At 43.3% G+C, this 20390-nt stretch overlaps 2 protein-coding genes across 3 annotated transcripts in view; one reads left to right on the top strand and one right to left on the bottom strand.

The window, feature by feature from the left end:
• The window catches only part of sqlea (squalene epoxidase a), a 6758-nt gene extending 3282 nt beyond the window's left edge, over nt 1-3476 (top strand). Inside the window, exons 4-11 of the mRNA XM_080005569.1 lie at nt 207-303; nt 405-518; nt 602-773; nt 953-1048; nt 1486-1628; nt 1953-2049; nt 2197-2284; nt 2422-3476. Of these exons, the coding sequence (XP_079861695.1) occupies nt 207-303; nt 405-518; nt 602-773; nt 953-1048; nt 1486-1628; nt 1953-2049; nt 2197-2284; nt 2422-2614 (1000 nt within the window). The 3' untranslated portion in view covers nt 2615-3476. The remainder of the gene's footprint in view (nt 1-206; nt 304-404; nt 519-601; nt 774-952; nt 1049-1485; nt 1629-1952; nt 2050-2196; nt 2285-2421) is intronic.
• Nucleotides 3477-4393: 917 nt separating this feature from the next.
• oxr1a (oxidation resistance 1a) overlaps nt 4394-20390 on the bottom strand; it is a 54919-nt gene continuing 38922 nt past the window's right edge. Inside the window, exons 9-15 of one of the 2 annotated variants that reach the window (XM_080005345.1) lie at nt 17598-17763; nt 14455-14535; nt 13225-13350; nt 7768-7920; nt 7560-7655; nt 7113-7186; nt 4394-6586 (exon numbers count right to left, since the gene is read on the bottom strand). In XM_080005345.1, coding sequence (XP_079861471.1) covers nt 6451-6586; nt 7113-7186; nt 7560-7655; nt 7768-7920; nt 13225-13350; nt 14455-14535; nt 17598-17763 — 832 coding nt within the window. In that variant the 3' untranslated portion in view covers nt 4394-6450. Of the gene's footprint in view, nt 6587-7112; nt 7187-7559; nt 7656-7767; nt 7921-13224; nt 13351-14454; nt 14536-15871; nt 16048-17597; nt 17764-20390 lie in introns of those variants that run through there. The other variant, XM_080005346.1, reaches the window with a different exon arrangement.

The following is a 20390-nucleotide window of genomic DNA, read 5'->3' as shown; positions in this document are numbered from 1 at the left end:
ACTTTGAGTTGCATGTCCTGCATGGGAGGTGCTATACAAATAAAGGTTATTATAATGTCCTTATAACACACAGAGGATCGGTTGTGGTGCTTAGAAAGGCGGTGTCGATAACCCGATTGAAAAATATCTGTATTGGCATCAGTGCACATTTACCTTCACTTTTTCCAATGGAGAAATTCTCTAACTGTGACATTGCTGCCCCCTAGTGTCACCTTCACAGAAGGCATGGTGACCAGTTTGGAAGAGGAGAACGGCTGTGTGACAGGAGTGCAATACAAGGACAAGGAGACAGGAGTCATTAAGGTGAGGAGGATTTCCCCACACAGATCAAATAACATCCGTACCCCCACCCCGAACCAGACATGCGGCGTGCGGTGATTCATTGTGTTTTTATGTCCTGACAGAAACTCCACGCACCGCTGACCGTGGTGGCTGACGGCTGTTTCTCCAAATTCAGGAAAAGTCTCGTTGCCGGGAAGGCTCAGACGTCTTCGCACTTTGTCGGGTGCCTTATGAAGGTACACTGCAAAGTGTTTTTTTATTCACACTCATGGTTTTAAAATGATGGCAGGGTGGATGCTTTAACGGCTCCTCCCTCTAGGACTCGCCACAGTTCAAAGCCAACCACGCTGAGCTGGTGCTGGCCAACCCCAGCCCCGTGCTCATCTACCAGATCTCCTCCACCCACACCAGGGTGCTGGTGGACATACGTGGGGAGATGCCCCGAAACCTCACAGAGTACATGGTTGAGAAGATATACCCACAGTTACCAGGTGAAAAACACAACTCCGTAGAGTTTCCGCCTGACTGGTTTTCAAGTCGGCTTTCAGTGACCTCGGCGGGTGATGAATGTTGAAACATCTTTTAAGTGTAAAGAAATCAAATCAAAGAGCGGACCTAAAAAGCTGGGAACCTGGATGATCGACCCGTCTTCTCTCCCTCTCTCCGTCAGAGCACGTAAAGGAGCCTTTCATGGTGGCCCTGCAGAACGACCGCCTCCGGTCCATGCCGGCCAGCTTCCTCCCGCCTTCCCCAGTAAACAAACCCGGTACTGACGCCGTGCTGGGCTTTCCACGGGGGGGGGCGGGGGGTTACTGGTGTAAACTGGTTTTACTGGCACTGAACGACAGGGTGGTAACTGGTGTTAACTATGTACGGAAACGCACAGCATATGTTTCTGTGTCAGGGGGAGGGTGTGATGTATTTATGAATGAATGTCCATTTCAAAAGTCTAAACTCTTCCAGGAATGTGGTGAGTGTAACGGGCCTCAGTGGTCGCCTTCTGGGACTGTAATGATGTGCAATTGAACCTAATTCAACTAGATGGATATTACAAAACAAGGCCGCTGCGCGTTAATCTACGGTGCCTAGCCAGCGCCACGGCGACAAAAGAGTTAAAAAGTCCTCGAGAGCCGGAACAGCCCCAATGGCCTCAGGAGAGCGGTCGTAGAAGCATCTTTCAAAGCCTCGTTCTTTCCGTGGCAGGAGTTCTGCTCCTGGGCGACGCCTACAACATGCGCCACCCGCTGACGGGCGGAGGCATGAGCGTGGCCCTGAACGACGTCCGCATCTGGAGGAGTCTGCTCCGGAACATCCCAGATCTCTACGACGACGAGGCCATGCTGCAGGTAAGACGACGGGGGTCCGGATATGAGGGACAATGTCAGACGTCGGAGGCGGCCAGAGGTGGACATTCCAGGTTCGGAAAGTCCCGTCCCCCCCCCCCCCCTTTCGGGACTTTTGACTTTCCGTGGCGTGGTCCACCGTGCCCTGCGAGGATGTCCCTGCTGGAATGTGGCACGTACTTGTATTTGTGTCACAGCGAGCGGCAGGTCTATTATGGAGCCTCCCTGCAGCATATTTTGCACCCCCGTCGTCCTCTGGGACGGGGGTGAGAGACGGCAGGCCCACGTGTGATATTTACACCGAGCTCTTTTCTTTCTCGCCAACAGGCAAAGAAAAAATTCCACTGGGAACGCAAGTCATCACATTCTTTCGTGGTGAACGTGTTGGCCCAGGCGCTCTACGAGCTGTTTGCAGCCACCGACAGTGAGTATCTCCCTCCCTGTGGCCTCCTATCAAACAGAACCAGCCCCTAAAGACAGAATTGAAATGAAAAAACAAAAAAACAAAAAACAGCATTCCTCCCCCAATCAATGACGTTCGAACATTGGATCTGTTTTCTCCATTCACCAGATTCCCTTCATGAGCTTCGCAAGGCTTGTTTCCAGTATTTCAAGCTCGGCGGAGAGTGCGTCGACGGTCCGATAAGACTTCTGTCTGTGTAAGCATGCAAAAAAAAAAAAAAAAAAAGACGATCGATTATCCTCGATTATCATATGGAATGAAAAAGCGTCTTATCCCCATCAAAGTCTTATTTTGTGGCAAGTTACTGACTTGGTAATTCATCACACCGTCCAGGTTGTCTCCCAAACCCATGACCCTCCTCGGACACTTCTTCGCCGTGGCCCTGTACGCCGTCTACTTCAACTTCAAGTCCGAGTCGTGGATCACCAAACCCCGCGCCGTATTCAGCAGCGGAGCCATCCTGTACCGCGCCTGCACGGTCATGTTCCCCCTCATCTACTCCGAACTGAAGTACCTGGTGTACTGACGGCCATATTTTAAAGGGCTTCAATGGACTGCAGGATCTGGGGAGATCCGGCGCTGCCTCAGCAGCAGGCGAGTCGGTGGCTAAATTTGGAGGCCATATACAGTGGAAAGTCCCCTATTCTGTATCCAAGTGACAAACACCGTTTTCTGCCTTCTAACCACTTGGTTCAATTTAAACTGTAGGTGAGGGGATGAAGATCGGAATGAGTTTTTCACTTTCCGTGTGCTCGGTCCAGTGCCCTAATGCATTATTTTATACGCTAAAATAGAATTGTATAAACCTACAATAACATGCAACATGCACGCCTTTGCTGGCCGGTTTTGTGCCTGGCCAGAATGGATGCTGTACTCTAGAGGATTACAGCACATTTCGATTAAATTCCCATAATGCTAAATTAAATCTGCCAATTATTGCAGTGTGGAAGGTCAGGCCAATGTCAAATTTTCCTTGAGGGAAAACCACTTTTTTTATGCTGTACGTGTTCACGCCGAGCCTTTTTTTGCTGTATTGTCAGGTCATAGGTGTTACAACAATCTGATCGGTGGCCTTTTAAGCACTTATGAACTCAGCAAGCTTCCCCATGGAAGTTTTCTGTTCCAAAAACGTATAATTGTTCAAGTAAAAAATATTTTGTTGATGTGTATTTATGCCTTTTGTTAATGTGTTTACATATTGTAATAAGGGAATTTTATATGTGTATAAATATAACTTGTGGAACTTGCTTGATTTGCAGCTAAACGTCACAAAGCTGAAAAGTGACCTGTCCTGCATGGTCATACTGATAAGGCAAATCTCAATATACTTGGGAGAATTAAAAATGTTTTCATTGGTTTTTCCCCCGAGGGAGAGGAGTCTGAAAACCAGTCAATGAATGATTCTCAGGTTTTTGTCCCCCCCCCCCCCCGAGATGACAGTGACACAAAACCCCTAAAACTGCACCTCGTCACAGACTCCTGAAACCCTCAAACCCCTGTGTCTGACTTGTTTGATGGGCTGTTTAATAAATGGCTAATTAAAGATGTTTTTGTTTTTTTTCGTATTGCGGAAGTTATGCGCTTGCTATAGGAAGCCATGTATTCTGAGATATAATCTAGTTTTAAATACAAAGTTAGGTTTTCCATTTAAGTTTACAAAAATTGGGTTGATGACAACGTGGACCCTGTGCAGAGAACACAGGCCACTTACACATAATGGCCACGAGGTGTCGCTCACTACTTTAGGATGTTACTGAAAAATGATGGAATGAGGGTCTGAAGTCAACTTGCCTACAAACCTCTTCCCTGACCTGGAATAGTTATTCCCCAGTGTTAGAACATCCTGAAATGTCCTAAATTGAGATTATAGAGTGCCAAGGAAAGGAAAGATGTGCATCTATTTGAAAGAAAGCTCTATATTAAGTCCTGGAACAAGTACAACACATTTTTAATGTCCTTGTCCGTGTCATAACTCACATTTTCTCTAAAAAATAAAGCAATAAGCTGGAAAAAACATTAACACGACTTCCTTCGAAGTACATTAATCAGATAAAGTAGCCGCAACATGTGACCTCCTTGTTCCATCAAATAAAACATAAAATAAGGTTTCCTGTTTGGGTGTTAGTCCATGAAGTCGACATAGCTCCCACTAAATGTCATGTGTGGTAAACTATGTGCAACAGAATTTTACCCATATCTCCCGCTCTAAAAGCTGTACAGATTACACAGTAGCTGAAATATATTTAGGTATTGTATATTTAAGTTTGCATCACAAACGCAAGTGTATCCCAGGTTACAACAATTTATTCAGCTTTATTGTTATTTATACATCACTGATACATTGTACTCTGGTGAGATATTTGGAAGAATTCTCCACATTATTCTTTGTGACTCCACAAGAACACAAATACTGGTGTGGAAGACCAGGAAGGAGCGGGGCGAGAAAGCTGCTCAGGGGGAGGGTTATGTACAGATTCCCCATCGTCCTCCACCGCCGCCTGTCAGACCTCGGCCTCCTCCACCTCCGACAGCCACACGAGGAGAGAAACCATGCGACCCCTGCGTTGGGATTCCTTTCAACATTCAGCCTCCCTCCCTCCCTCACTGTTAGAATACTCTCCTTTTTCAACACACAGAGAACTGGGAACAACCCTTATTGATATTGGTAGCAGCAAGCTTTCTACTAATGTTCAACAGCTTTATGATCTAAACAAAAAATAAAATAAAGGTATTGTACAGCTACTGCTAAGAGATTCTATGAACCTGGCCTTGAAGCTTTTCACCAGATTAAAGTGCTAGAAGCAACCCACCAATCCACACTCATATATATATATATATATATATATATATATATATACATACATATATATATATATATATATATATATATATATATATATATACATACATATATATATACACACATACATATATATATATATACATGTATATATATGAACAAATCTATTATTTTGACATAAATTTACAGGGTAATATACATTATATTTCTAACAGCTGAAATATCAGCACAAATAGATCACTGTCACACTTAACAGCAATACATATATATGATTATAAAGATCCATATATAATCATATATACCAATATATAATTGTCATATATGCATGTAAAACAGTTAACCACGTCTCAGGCTTTTCAAATTATAACCAGAAAAGCAATTGTGTATCAAGACGTAAACGCTATAGAAGTTTCTCTCTCGAAAGAGCGACAGGTGGGGGCAAAAGTGCCGACGACCTGCGTTATTTGAGGTCACAGGACAGTAAATTGCATATTCCACAAATCTATTGCAACACGTTACTGTCTACGAACAGTATACACGCGGCCCCGCCCCCTGACAGAGGCGGGGCCGGCATAAGCTGGACTCACGTACACCCACTGAACAGAACATTACGACGATGGGTCTTCTGGTTATAGCTGTGTGCTTTGAGATGGTGGCTATGACGGTGAACAACAGGAGGTCTACGATTTCGAACACTCTACGTCCAGCCTCTGAAGACCACCCGGGACGGACTGCTCCGCGCGCCCCCGCCCGAAAAAAGCTCTGTAGGGCCGCTGCGTCCTGCTGCTGATGCTTACGTACGACTGAATTTGACCACAAACCAGAACCGGCGCCTTTGATTTGGGAACTCGACCACGAGAGAAAAAAAGGGAATAAAAACGGAATGTGTTGTCGATTTGTTGGCTTGGATTTTTTTTTTTTTTTTTGGTTTTTCTTCATTTTTACTTGGGAAACTCCCTCTCCAACACGGCTGACAGCACACACAGTGAGTAACATCCTACTGGCTGCACAAAGTTGTTGTTTTTTATTAGTATTTTTTATTTAGGGAGGTGATTGTGTGTGGGTGGGGGTGGGGGGGGGGTGGGGAGGGGTTTGCTCCTTGAGTTTCTGTACAGTTGAGATACAGAATGTGGTCTGGGAGGGCGGTTCTCTCTTCTGAGCCGCCACCGCGTGAGGAGAGAGTGGCCCCGGCGACCCCGTCCTTCGTAGAGTCCCCTCCTCTTCCCTGTCACCGATCTCACAGAAACACAGAGCCCACCTTTTTTTTTTTTTTTTAAACCCTGATTTATGCTGCTTTACACTCTCCCCCTTCGCTGCAAAGACGCTGCCACAAGGCTGTAACAAGATACACACAGAAGGTAAATTTTTCACAAAGAAAAAAAACCCCAAATAAAGCTCCAGATTAACTGCAGTAGTAACGCACGACAAGCATCCGATAGCTGGCTTCCGGCTCGGGGAGCCCGGGTGATGTGCAGTTGGGTTTTGGACGTTGCCATTGTTCTCCGGAGGACTGCTCCTCGTTCATTTGTCCGCTTCACAACTCTCGTCTTGCTTTCGTTAGTTTATTCAAAAGACCAGATTTCTATGTCCTGCACATAGAAATCCTCCTTTTTGGAGAGCATGGGGTTCCCAAAGGTTTTACAGGAGTGACTCCTGCCATGGTAGAGGTCTCCGTCCAGCCACAGGCCAAACTCGCCACTAGGGGCAGAGAAAAAAACAACAACCCCCAACGCGTTTCAGTAAGATTGTAAACATTTCAACCAGGTATTACTGTAAAGCTGCCGTTCCCAAATGTACCAACGCTGCAGCTCTACCTGATCAACACGTAACAAACAATCCGAATCATAAATATGTCAGATTGTTGTTTCATTAGTTCTTATTACTTTTTAAAAATAAATATTTAATCATAAATACTTTTTTCATTTCAAACTGAAATTTTTCAAATTTACTTTTTGTAAATTAGCCCTCGCGGGCACCTGCAGTACCTTCACTGCCCACCAGGAACACTGGTGTAAGGTATCAATCACTGTAATTTTTTTGGGGCGGACCTCCAAACGCCCCCCGTACCAGGCCAGTGAAAAATCAATCAACAGACTTCATTCAGACACAGGTCACCAGGAAAGTCACGGTGTATAATCAGATTAAATTCATGAAAATGATAACCTCATTTATGTTTGATTCGATTTCAGTCACATGTATTCTGGGAAAAAAGTCTCAGGCTCACCTGCCGCCTCCAAAAGCTAAGGAATCCATGTCTCCTTTGATGAAGAACATGTTGTCACCTGTCCATTTGAACACCTGTTTCGGCAAAGTAAGAGTAATTACATAACCCTCTGCTCTATTTGAATAGTGATGTAGCGTCTGCATCGACTCTGCAGAGGACTGGTGGTGCAAAACCTTCCGATTTGACAATACAGATCTCTAGCTGCTGATTCAGATTCTCCCATATTCAGGTAACGTTCAGGCATCAATGTCACCACAGCAGCCTCCTGCAGAGTCGAGCTACTCTCTTTGTTAGACGAAGCCACATCAGCTTTAATGCATAGAGGCCTGATAAAAACATTGAAAGAAAGATGCAAAATGGTTACTGCACATTATAATTAACAGCAACTAATTCATAAACAAAACATTCTTTCACAAGGCATCTTCAAGCGTTTAGCGGGCAGCGTACCTCAAACTCTGGATTGAAGGTGAAGAGGAAGGTCTCTCCCGTGCCATAGAAGCCATCGCTGACCTTGAAGGGCTCAGACGCCAAAGCCCCAAACACCTGGAGAAACAAGAGCAGAGGAGCCACGCGTTACCATGGGACGATAAAGTACAGAAGTGGCACGTAGCAGAATAAGACCATTGGCCTCGACCGGTCTAATCTCCATTCCTACCTGTCCATCACTGTCCTTAATGACCATGAGCACGGGCGTGTCTTGGCCCTGCATCGCCCTGTACAGTGTCTTAATGCTCATGCCGTGCTTTGACGTGCCAAAGGCCAGCGTCCAAGGGTACCCTATGGTCCGTGGTGGGAGATTCCTGGCCAGCTGCAACACAATAATAACCAACCAGAGGGAAGGGAGGAAGGAGGCAAGCAACACCACAGAGAGAAAGTTAAAATAACATCCAGAAAGGCCACAGCCATCAATGCTCAATTACGTCCGCAGTGACCTTTTAACACCGGCTGGCTTTTAAGGAAGCGTAACAGGGTTCTACACACCCATAGCAAACTCTCTGGAGAAAGAAAGGTCTGCACTCTCTGTGAGAGGCCGTATGTGTGCTGCTGAGTGGAAAGGGGGATTAAAAGTGGATATGGTGCATGGGGGAGATTAAATATGGAGCTGAGAACTAGCAGTAGCACAGTGCGTGTGGTGGGTTTTCACAAAGATTTGGGAACTGACAGCGTCAACAACGTGGAATTTTGCTGATCAATATAACTAATGCTGACACACGGCAGTAGATACAGTTTGCACTTGACCTTATCCTGCCAATAAATTCCTGACATTCTGGAAATGCTGTTCCCCATTTCTGTAGGATGAGCGTGTCATCTGGTAGTGAGGCAGAATCAGCCATGAATTTAAAAGAATGGAGGACATGATATGATAAATGATAAATATCGTGTAGGATACATATTAGAGATCCAAGGTCAATCCTCATATTGGCAATGTACAAAAAAATTTGTCAATAAGAACTTATTTGCAGTCCTGTTTGGGAGCCCAGAATAAACCCCTTTGACTTAAATTTTAAGCGTTTAAATTGTTCCTCCAATAACCTACAAAATGTTATAATGTAAACGCGTGTGCCCATTACAATGTCTTGAAGGTACCATGAAGACTATTATGATGGCTTTACAGGGTGGCACATAAGGCACATATGGTTTATAATGCCTTCTGTTTAATATCAACATTCCACTGTATTCTAGCATGAAACTACCTCAGACGATATCTTAAATCAGAAACTGAAACGTTTCTCTACATTCTTAAGACAGTCTGTTCTTTTCACCCAAACAAGGTTTAAGATTGAGGTGGTAGACAAATTGCTGTGTTAAATATTGAAGCTTGGAAAAGATTGTTTATGTCTGTTTGGGATTAGTCAATCTAATGGCAAAGGATCAGTCAGCTCATCTAGAGGACTGCCTAACGATAACATGCTAATATCTGGCTGAAGGTGTAGACCCTATGACAACAGTCTGTGAGAGACGTCACCATTTGAATTTTCCGGCAAAGCAAGTTTCACCTACAGGTCGATAGAAAGTGTTGAGTCGCTCATGAATGTGGAAGAACCTACTCTAAACTCAGCTTTGTAATCAGCGGTAGGAGCTTCGTTCAAGAGGCTGCGAGTCAGCAAAACTCAGTGCGTTCTCACTGGTCGCTGGGGAGATCCAAATCCAATAGTTAATTCAGTATGTCACCAGCTCAAGTGGGTAAACGTTAACAGCATTGTTGTAAAGTTGTGCACAGTACTGTGTTGTGGCGACAGCTCATATTCTATCAAAAGTACGTTTCGTGTTCAGTTTAGCAAAGCGTGCTCCACTTTGACCAAGTACTTTGTGTTTCTCAATAACTTGACTGTCATCTGCTCCACCCCCCCCCCTTTTTTTTTAACAGTTGTAGCTTGAGGGTCTGTAGTTTCCTAGCTCCCATTTGTTTAAGCCCCTATTTGTTTTGAGGCTGGAGTGTTTTGTCGCTTCTAAGCGGGCGACATGACGTAGTGATGCAAATTTAAAATGTATTTTCCTGAATGATAGCCGACCCTCGTTAACTGTTATCCAACAAGATTAAAACATTAGGGCACGCTCCCCCACCAAAAAATGTATTACGGTGATTTTTTATTGGACATTACAAATTATTATTATAAATAAGGGGAATCATATATATTTATTTTTATACACGAATACAGCTCTCCATGCGCCCCGATCCAATATCATTCAACTGCAAAGCCAGAGAGCCGTGGTGCCGTTCTTCCAAATAAAACGACCAAAAAAATAAAAAATAAAATAAATACAATTTATATTTTAAAAAAAAAAGAAAAAAGTGTATTTTAACAGTTTTTAGTTGTTTTATTTGGAGGAACGGGGCATGTGCCATCAAAAAAAAAAAAAAAATATATATATATATAATTTGCGATGAACCCCGAAGTGACGTCACTTGACGGCGGGTCACAGTAATCATCACAGCCCTAGTTGCAGGTGTCGTCCCAACGAGTTGTATTTAAGAAATAGATTGTATAGCCTTTGTTTAACTATGCAACACTTTTATTACTTAAAAAAGATGTTTCTAATATTTTATTAACTGTTTAACTGATAGTATAAATTGGTCGAACAGTTAATTATTTATTAACAGCCCTAACCTGAAGTAGGCTTTTGATTATCATAGTGGGATCTATACTGTTCCCCCGAATTCACTCAGTTTGACTTATCGCTATGAATCTATAAGAATGCCATACCATAAAACTGCAGCAGGAGTGTTAATTGCTCTTGGCTCTTCGTTAGCTGATTGGCTGTTTAAAGTGGTCAGATGGCTAATGCAACATTCCTATAGCTCCTGCCAGGCATTTACGCACAACCTTCAAACAAAGCAAAGTACCTATAAAGGCTCTGATATACTTTCCGCGTTGGCTGTGTGGACATGGTTCTGTATATACTATATTTTAGTGGCACGTTCCACACATGCACACTAGAAATCAAAATAGCGACCTCTTCACAACAACATGGAGAGCTCCTTTGTCTGATGTACTTACCTGAAGAAATAGTCTTTGAGTTTGCTCTAGCGTCAATTATTTCTATTTAATTTATTTCTCTTCTTCTCTTCCCATGATCAAAAACAATAATACATTCAAATATACTAACGTAGCAATACTCAGATAACTATTTTTTTCTATTCACTGTGTGATAAACTTGCCAATCACCAATCATTTTCAAGAACAATAAAATATCAGATAAAGTGTAAAAATGAGGGGTGTCACAATTCCGATTTGAAATAGTTTGAAATGAGCGTTCAGTTTGGAACTTTGAAATCACAAGCAGGTTTGTGATTCTCCCGGTAGTTATGTGGGTAACGTTGTCATGGTCACCATATTGGGGCGGTCAAGATCGGCTGGTAAACAAAGGCAGCGTGCGCTGGGGGGTGCTGACTGCGGCTTGCCGGCTCCGAACCGACTTTCATGAAATTTGGTTCGGAGTCGGGAGAGCTGTGGTTGGCTCCTCGGAGGGGTCCACTGTCCTCTAGTGCAGAGGTTCCCAACCACTGGCTCACAGACTGTGCCGGGCCGCAGGGTATTTGCCACCGGACTGTGAGAATGCGGGTGGGTTTTTTTCAGGAGCGATCTGCTCCACAGCAGAGCAGCAGCAGGAAACGGATTACATTAAATATATTTTGAGTTTTATTTGCTTTGTATGAAGAAAAGACTGCTCTGATCGGAACTGTGGAGCTGCAGGTAGTAATTTGGAAAAATAGCATCTGTTCTTCTGCTCTTATTTTGGTCAGTAACCTAAAAGTAGTGCAATAATAACTCATTGTTTATTATTCTAAAATCTGGTTTTGCTAAAGCTCTTAACTGTTTGTTAACTGGTGTGTTAAATATTGTCATATTTAAATTGTTTATAATTTAATATTCAAATTAAAGTTACTTATTGAGAAACAAGTGTTTTTCTTTACAAATAAAGACTCGATAGTCAGACAACGGCATAGCCGTCAGTGCTGGAAAAAAAAAAGTTTATATCAAAGATCAAATCGGAACCTTAAAATCGGAAGTCAAATCAAATTGTGGATTTTGAGAATTGTGATACCCCCCAGTAAAAACATAACTCTTTGAGAGACTAATTGTAAAGGTGCAGGGGGATGGCCTTTATTTTATTTTAGCACAAGTGTAGTTGGCGCACTTGTAGGCACAGACGGTTCGCGGTGGTCTGCGGAGAGGAGTAGATGACGACAGTTACGTCACATGGACCCTTGCGGACGTGGACAGTATAATTTGGCCTCAACACCGCACTTTCTACAACCCCTGTTGGATGATTACCGATTAGCAGTGAACCTAAAAATGTATGCAGCTACCATTTCGGCTAGGGCAAGGGCCAGTTGGGAACCAGGCCATTAGGTCACCAGAGCCTGGTGACCCGGACTAGCAGGGTCGCCTCTGCAAGCTGGGCTGCATTAGGGGGTGCAGAAGCGAGTGCCATGCACTTCTGTATGATTCTACAGAGTCAATGTGGCCGCCACACATGGCTTGGCAGCAACTGTCCTACAGACACTGATGCATCCTCAGTGAGGGGAAGGGTTGATTCATCATGACTTTGTCGGGGAAAGTCATCAATCATAATGCACTGTGTCTAGCGGTCGGGGAACTTGACTGACAAGATGAACTGGCGACAAGACTCAAGAGGGAACAAATACAGGATGGCTTTATACTAAGTCATAATTTGTAAACTAAGATTACATTGCATTTAGCAGACGCTTTTATCCAAAGCGACTTACAATTATATCGACGGGAGCAATGAGGGGTTAAGTGTCTTGCTCAAGGACACTACAGCATGCTAGCAGGAGGAGCATCATCAGGAGCAATGAGGGGTTAAGTGTCTTGCTCAAGGACACTACAGCATGCTAGCAGGAGGAGCCTGGGATCGAACCAGCAACCTTTAGATTACTAGACGATGAGCTCTACCTCCTGAGGTACAATCCCTCCCAAGATGTTCCAGAGTTATCTAATCCCATTGTATTTGTGTACCAGTGTATTTTTACGAAATAAACATGCAAAAAAAGTCAGCTTGGATTTTCTTTTTCCCCATTAAAAAAAAAAAAAGTGCATGCGTACGAAGAGGAAAAGGTGAAAAATTGCTTAATTCCATGACGGAGCTGCATTACATGAACTGATGGTCTTTTAAAAAGTCAGATCACAAATCAAAAACTAACATCCAGGTTGATCTGTAAATTATGTCTGATGACAGTGGTTTTTCAGGGTGGTACAGCAAATAAACACATAACATCGCATTCACTACCATGATTATACATTTGAAGTAATTTCACCACCGAAAATGAGCATGGTTTCAGTTTCACTCAGGTATATACATGGCAGCTGGTGTGGATTGAACCACCCCCTTTACTTTTTTTGTGATCTAGAGAGCCACTGCCACTACAGTTTAAGTATCTACACAACATCCTCCCTGCACACTTTGTGCTGATTTCAACCAGTAGATGGTACATTTCCATCTGTAATGTCCATTTGATCACATTTGTCAATAAACAGTGTTTTGAAATGGATTGATGCATTTCATTCATAATGGTGCACAACTGCAAACTGTTCACGTGTGTGTTATGCCATTGAAAGTACGTGTAGTGAAAAAAATAAGAGCAAACCTTCTCTATCTGGTCTGCCTCCAGGAGGTCGCTGGGCTCGCTGAGGTTGGGCTTAAACGTCTCGGGTTCCAGTTCCGTTTTGATGGCTGTACCATGTTTGGAGTTCACCTCCTCCTTGGTGGTTATCTACAAATTAAAAACATTTGTCAGGGATGCACCGACACCACACGTCAATGACTGGTTAAGGCTAAATTATATCTACTCTGCCAATCCATTTTTTTGGCATTACACCCGACACCGATTCTAATAGGGTGGACTAGTGAAGCGGTCTACAGTACAAACAGATACTAAGTGAGAATCAAACAAGACATCAGTTGGACATTGAGTCTTGCAGGGTTGAAATTGGAAATAAGACCAAATCTACGCATTTTTAGAAGAGAATGATGTGTTATACATAGTGGGTGAAAAAAACAGGTCTAGGATAGAAATGAGTAAATTTGAGGCAGTTGGTCTCCACTACCAGTCTACCAGGCAAATGCAAAGGGTCCCATTTCAAAGTTCAGAAGAAAGCAGGTTATTTTGGAAGTCATTATTTTATGGAAAAGCAGCCTACGCTTGCACCACACTGACAATCCTAGAATTTGATGATGGCAGCTGGATATTTTTTTCTTGCCTCTTTCCAACACCAGATGACTAGGTTTGGCTTGGCAGAGGCACAGGAGTGGCCAGCCTTGTGCCTGGCAAGGGAAAATGCAGAGTGAATAGGAAAACCAATCCAATGAATTATTTGCACTCTGGCGTTTGAGATTTCCTCTAGCCAACGGACTACTGGGTTTGTTTATCTTTCTCCATAACAGGTGCCGATTGTACGGCACTTCACCACTGGTAGCCAGGTCATTCTCATGTTACAGTCCTCACCCAATCAGGGCCTAACTGCATTGTTCCCAGAAAACTATCCTTCAGCCTGTCAATGGAGTCCGACTTCTGTCCCACGAGCCAGAGCGCCCCCCCCACCTCCCCCGCCATTCTTCCATTCTGTCTTGCAGCCATCTCTCGCCCTCCATCTACAGCATAGTTGAGCACTAATCATTCTAATGGCAACATTCAATTCAAAGGTCCTGGAAATCTAGTTGCAAGTTTGCTTTTTGAGATGACCGCAGGCAGCTAATAAGGTAACTGCAGGCAGCCTAAGGCAAACAGTATAAGTGATGAGGGGGCGCTTCAGAGGCAGGTCAGCGGGTGGAGTGGGGGGTAAGGTGGTGAATGGGCAGGGAGGGCTCGTCGGGGCACCTGGAGTCGTTTGCAGAGTGAGCGCAGATCTTCGCTGTTTAGCGCATCAATCCGACGATGGTACTCAGTCAGAGACACTACCTGGTAGTACAAAGAAAGGAACAGGAGCAATGTAAAACTCTGCTGCTGGCTGTGTGATCCTGCTGCTGGCCTCTAAGGGGGGGGCCCAGCGAGCAGCAGAATGATGTAAGCCAATGGGATGTACATTGGTTAGTACACCTGAAATGGGATGGATTCAGGACTTTAAAATGCCTGAAAGATAAGGGCAAGTTTTGTTAATGTCAGGACTTTTTATGCCAGTTAGTCCGAGGCTGGCTAGTCCGTGAGCAGTGCCTAAGCCTCTTGCATGTTTGTGTAATATGTTTACCACCACTACACTGCAACGATTCAGCATTCATTATGGTCCTTCAAAGAATGCTTTAGAGTGACTTCCGGTTCAGACAACTTACGTCCTTACTTGAATATAACTCACAAATGACAAATCTGTGTTCAGCACTACAAGAAACACCATCCAGTGGAGGGTCTTAAAGATCGTTGGCTGCAGGTTACAACGAGCAAAATCAGTTAAAAACAATTGCAGCCTCCCCTCTCTCCCTACGCTGAACTCAACAATCTACAACCCAGATAGACCAACACATGGCCCGCAGAGCGTGTCGGAGCGTCTGTCCCGCCAAACGTTTTCCGTTTTGAAGACCAACATTCCACACGACACACACCAATGCACAGAATTGAGCATATGCACAACGTTGGAAGGCTGTCCCATGTCTACGTTTCAGTCGTCAAAAAAACCCCAAAACATAGCAATGATTTCACGCCACATATAGTAATCTGCCTTCAATTATTCCACATTTTAATACATCTTTTTCAAGCATTTGTGGTGTAACTAACTTTAAAGCGCTCAATAATGCAGCAGAAAATGCATCTGTGCTTCACCTCACCTCTGCCAACGGCACTTAACAGTTTGGTAGAAAATAGGAGAAGCTGGGATGGTTTATGTAAGAAAATAATTTTATCACGCGGAGCCAGACCGGGGGGGGTGGGGGGTGGGTGGCAGAAAGTATTAAAGATACCCTCAAGTAACTGGAGCTGTGGAGATGACAGCAAGGGGTGTCTTTACTGATAAAGCCAAATCTTGGAAGTGCCTCCACCACCACAAAACTTTCTGAACAGCCCAAATGACAATCATAAACAGCATAAGTAAATAACCTAAAAAAAAAAAAAAAGACAAATAAACAACAGCCATGCTGCCTTGCATGTCAAATCCCACATGGCTGCCTCACCCATGCATTATAACCCAGTGTGACCTGGGCTAGCTAGTATGCCAACAGGCTAGCTAGCACTAGCTGCCTGCTAACAACAAAACAAGCGGTACGGAACCAACGCTGGTTCTGATGAAAGCCACGATGCGCACACATACATAGGTATACTTTGGGGTCAGCTGCTTTTCTGGGTCCTTCACTCGTCTAGAAAACATCTCCTGCTCTGTGGGCAAGGGCAGCGCCGTAGTCATCACATTCCGGAGTGAAAGTAAGTCCAGCGCAGCCCCGCGTCGGGGACTCGTACTTTGCGGTCTCTCACTGAGACGCGAACATTTCCAGCAGGGTCGCGCGTTCGTATCATTTGTGTGACAGCGGTCACAGCCAACGGCGGAGCGGGAGGGGCGGGGCGGTCCGCTGCGATTGGCTTGAGGATTAAAAAGGTCCCGCCCAATGACCAGAGGAACTTAAAGCGACAGCGACGTCACAGGCGCTCGCTAACCCCGCCCCCCAAAAACAACACTTTTCACGGGTAGACTCAGCGCCTCGATTCACGCTTTGAGCCACAAATATATTTGTGAAAAATACACCAGAACACTACACACACACACACAAATAGAAAAAGGTGACTACTACGATTTTTTTATGGATAAAAAAAAACAAATAAAATGAACAACTATACTATTATAGTTTATTATTATACTTATAGTTAGTTACTAACTATAACTCATCCACAAATAATGTATTACTTGTGTAGAAATAAACAATCATTTATACGTGATGACATTTCTATTCATGTTTTTATCGCCTACAACTTTCCTTCTTGTCTCTTTGGTGGCACACATCCAGCTGACCGCCCTCTTTTTTTTTTTTGCCTCAACGCACATACATATCTATCTATCTAGGCACTGCCTGATATTTCATTTTCTTTAAGCTTCAAAGCAATTGGAAGGAAAACGCACGCATTGTTTAAGATTCATGTTTGGTCCGTGTAAACCAGCAGGTCACTATTTACTTATTCAAATGTAAGAGGATCAGGTGACATCCATTCAGACATCTGTGTCAGGGAAAACAAATCACCCACTTTGTTTCCGATGTCACTCATTTACATTAAAATTTAAAATTAAAAATTTCCCAGCAACCACTTGCATGACATTGATTTCTTTAAGGAACGATTCTGGTTCATTTGGGCTTTCCATGAGTTCCCCAACTCACAACTGTGTTTTTGCCCTGTTTAGCCAGCCAAAAAGTGTGCGTGCGTGTGTGTGTGTATATGTATATATATGTATATATATATATATATATATATATATATATATATATATATATATATATATATATATATATATATATTTTTTTTTTTCCCCCAATGGCTTGGCCCACAACACTTGTACAACAATGTGACAATAAAACAAGCTAAGCTAACTGAGGGGAAACAAATTACACAAACATGCAGAACACTTCGGTTGTAACTTGAGTGAGCAGAGCGTATTTCCAAGCAAAGGAAATGGTCACAAAATACACAATAACTGTGACACAATATTCACACACAACTTTGACCAACATATCATGACACACAGTGATACATGAACCAAAAAAAAACCAAAAAACACTTCAAACACACAAAAAAGTCATAAGCTTGATCACTATGATGGAAAAATCATTAACTGAAAAAGCCTTAGATGGGTAAATCATGTGACACTACACAACTTAACACAGCACTGTTTTGACTGGGAGATGTGGGACAATTATTCTCAAAAGAAAAAGTTACTGAACATAAATAGAGTGTGGAGCTCAGCTTAACCCATGCTCATCAAGCTGGCTACAGACAATACAAGTGCTTTAAAGCAGACTAAGCCTCCCTTTCTACGTCCCCGCGGACCTCACCTCCCAGTCCTTCATGTTGATGTCAGTGATGGGCTCGTCCAGGGCGCTCTCAGACTCCTCGTTCTTCTTGACAACCATAAACCCAGGCTCTCGGCCTATCCCCCTTACCCCTTCGCCGTACATGTCGGGGCTCCACTGGATGAAGAACACATATAGGTGCTCTGACCTGGGGATCGGTAGACGGCAGAGGAAACAAAACAGTCAAAAACAAACCCACGGGGAAGAAAAAAAAATAAAGCAACCGTGAACCAGAACCAATCCACACCTGGTGGCTGTTATGTTTGTTTGTTATCTTTTTGCACAGTGAAACTTTCATTAAAACTTGATATAAATAGAAAAAATGTTTTTGTATATTTTTCCAAGTATTTAAAGAGTAGCCACCCACTTTTTAAACTGCTTCACAAATTACCAGCAAAATTTGAAGGATTGGAATAGAACGCAGTCAGTTTTATTCCGCAGGGAGGAAATATGTTTTGTGGAAAATACATTTTGTTTGTCTTTTTGAGACTTGCAGAGCCCCGCCGTCGAGGGCTTTCAAGTGTGATGTTTACATCTATGTCCCGGCCAGAGCCCTCCTCGCTCCTCTATGCTATTATCAGGCGACTACAGACCATCACGCGGGTCGCTGCTTATCTAGGTCAAATGAAAGGGTCTTCCGGTCTCTGGAGATAAGTAGATTTTCTGTGACACGTATTCTGCTTGAGATGAAATTGCAGGTGCTTCAAAACAGACATGTCAATATCATAGTGCAGCGTGTGCGTTGATGGGCAGCAAGTCCACAGTGCCCCTACACTATGTTGATTGAGCTTATCCTCCAGAGCGGTTGCTATAGGCTACCGAGCACTTTACCAGGTGTAAGGCGCCACAGCTTAGCAACAGGTTGACGACAACAAAGATGCCGCACGCAGCCAACACGACGGAGCGAGCTCCCGCAGAATGAGCATTTGCTGTGGTGCCAACCGCAGAACAAATAGTACACAACAGTAGGATGGCCAATGAAATGACAAACCGACTGATCGAATTGTGATTAACGACAGTATTGTGATTCTGTGAGTAATGTGGATTAAAAAACAAAGAGCATTTTAGAGTTTGTCAGACCGCACCATCAGATTCAATTTTCAGATGACCCTCAATCTTCCTCGTCTGCCCTTTGTTCACGCTCTGTCCTCCCTGCCCTCACGAGAGAGACAAAGACTCCATTATGCTGCAGCCAGAGAACTGCTCGCCACTGTGTAAAATCAATTGGACATCTGTCTCTTTCAGGCTTTAGAGAAAAATGAAATTATCAAATCAAACTACTGCTGCAATTGGGATTAATTCCCAAGAAAAACACATTTTAGTTGTTGTATCTAGAAGCGAATGTTAGGGATCTGAAGGTATGAATTTTTTCTTACCATGGTGAAAAAGCAAGTACGGTTTGCCGAAAGGGTCCAAATCAAACAACTAAAAACAGTGTTTTTATTTGTTTTATTGGGAAAAATGAAAGGACATGGAGGGCATGGAGCCATTCCTCCATGCGCACTGTGCGTTGCGTTCCATTCACATTAAACAGCCAAATCTGATTCAACTGACAGAGTCAGGGGAATTGTTTTGTGTGTCTCCGGTTATTATTAATTATTTATAGGGCTGTACCCATATGTTTAATGAACTGTCCCTCCCCTCACGCGCAAAGCTGAAGTGACGAGCGGAGCAACTGAAAAGTTTTGTTTCTCAGTCAATGATGATAACTAAGCAACGATTGAGTTTATATATCATGCCATATGCACTCCTGTGTGTGCACACACACACACACACACACACACACAGTATAATATACAGATATAATTGTGTGTGTGTGTGTGTGTGTGCATATATATATATATATATATATATATATATATATATAATTATTTGCACTAATGAGCTCAACCCCGCAGTGACATCACGTGACCGTGCTATTGCGGTTATCGTCACAGCCCTAGCGAATCTCCCCTGTTATGTGTCTTTGTGACAACCCAATTATAAAACACTCTGACTTGGCTACATGCATATGGACCACAATTATATCCAAGCCCAAGAAACCGCCTACATACAGATTATGGCAATTTCAATGCAAGAAAAAAACCCAAAACAAAAACAATTTACCATTTTCACTGTAAACATCCCTGCAGAGGATACATTTTGTGACAAATACTGGCACTGGAAAGACTATGCAGAGGATCAGTGTGTGTGGACCCTTATAGTGTCCCAGCACAGCCAGGAGAGTGTGTGTCTGTTTCCCTGCAGAGAGAATGAATAATAAATCATCTTGCTGTCTGGCAGTGTCAGTGTGAGGAGATGGGCAGGCCAGAAGCCGCAGTGGGAGTCAGACCTAACAGAGAATGCATATTTGATTGGTTTCAAATATTAAAACGACTGGAAAGAGGTGGCAAAGTAATATAGTGGACTGCTGGGGTGTGTGTGTGTGTGTGTGTGTGTGTGTGTGTGTGTGTGTGTGTGTGAGTGAGCTGGCAATTATAGTGCATAAAAAATGCCTGAAGAACACATGCAGTTGACTGTTTTTGCATCTTTCTTAGTAGTTTTCTGTTGCAAAGACACTCCATAGTCACACTAAAGTTTAACTCAGAGGATCTCAAACTTTTTTTTAACGGCAAGGACCTTTTGACGGGGTAAGCTCTGGCTGGGGACTCCTTACAAGCTATAGAAATACCAGATTTTACTCAAATGTTGATGACAGTGAGAATATATACTATATTAAGCAAAAAACAAACTTTTGTTTTACAACAAAATAAAAAATATTATATACTGTATATT

The sequence above is a fragment of the Zeus faber genome (assembly GCF_960531495.2).
Source record: "Zeus faber genome assembly, chromosome: 8".
Classification (NCBI taxonomy): Eukaryota; Metazoa; Chordata; class Actinopteri; order Zeiformes; family Zeidae; genus Zeus; species Zeus faber.
Note: the sequence above shows the minus strand (reverse complement) of the source record. Positions and strands in the feature narration are given on the sequence as shown.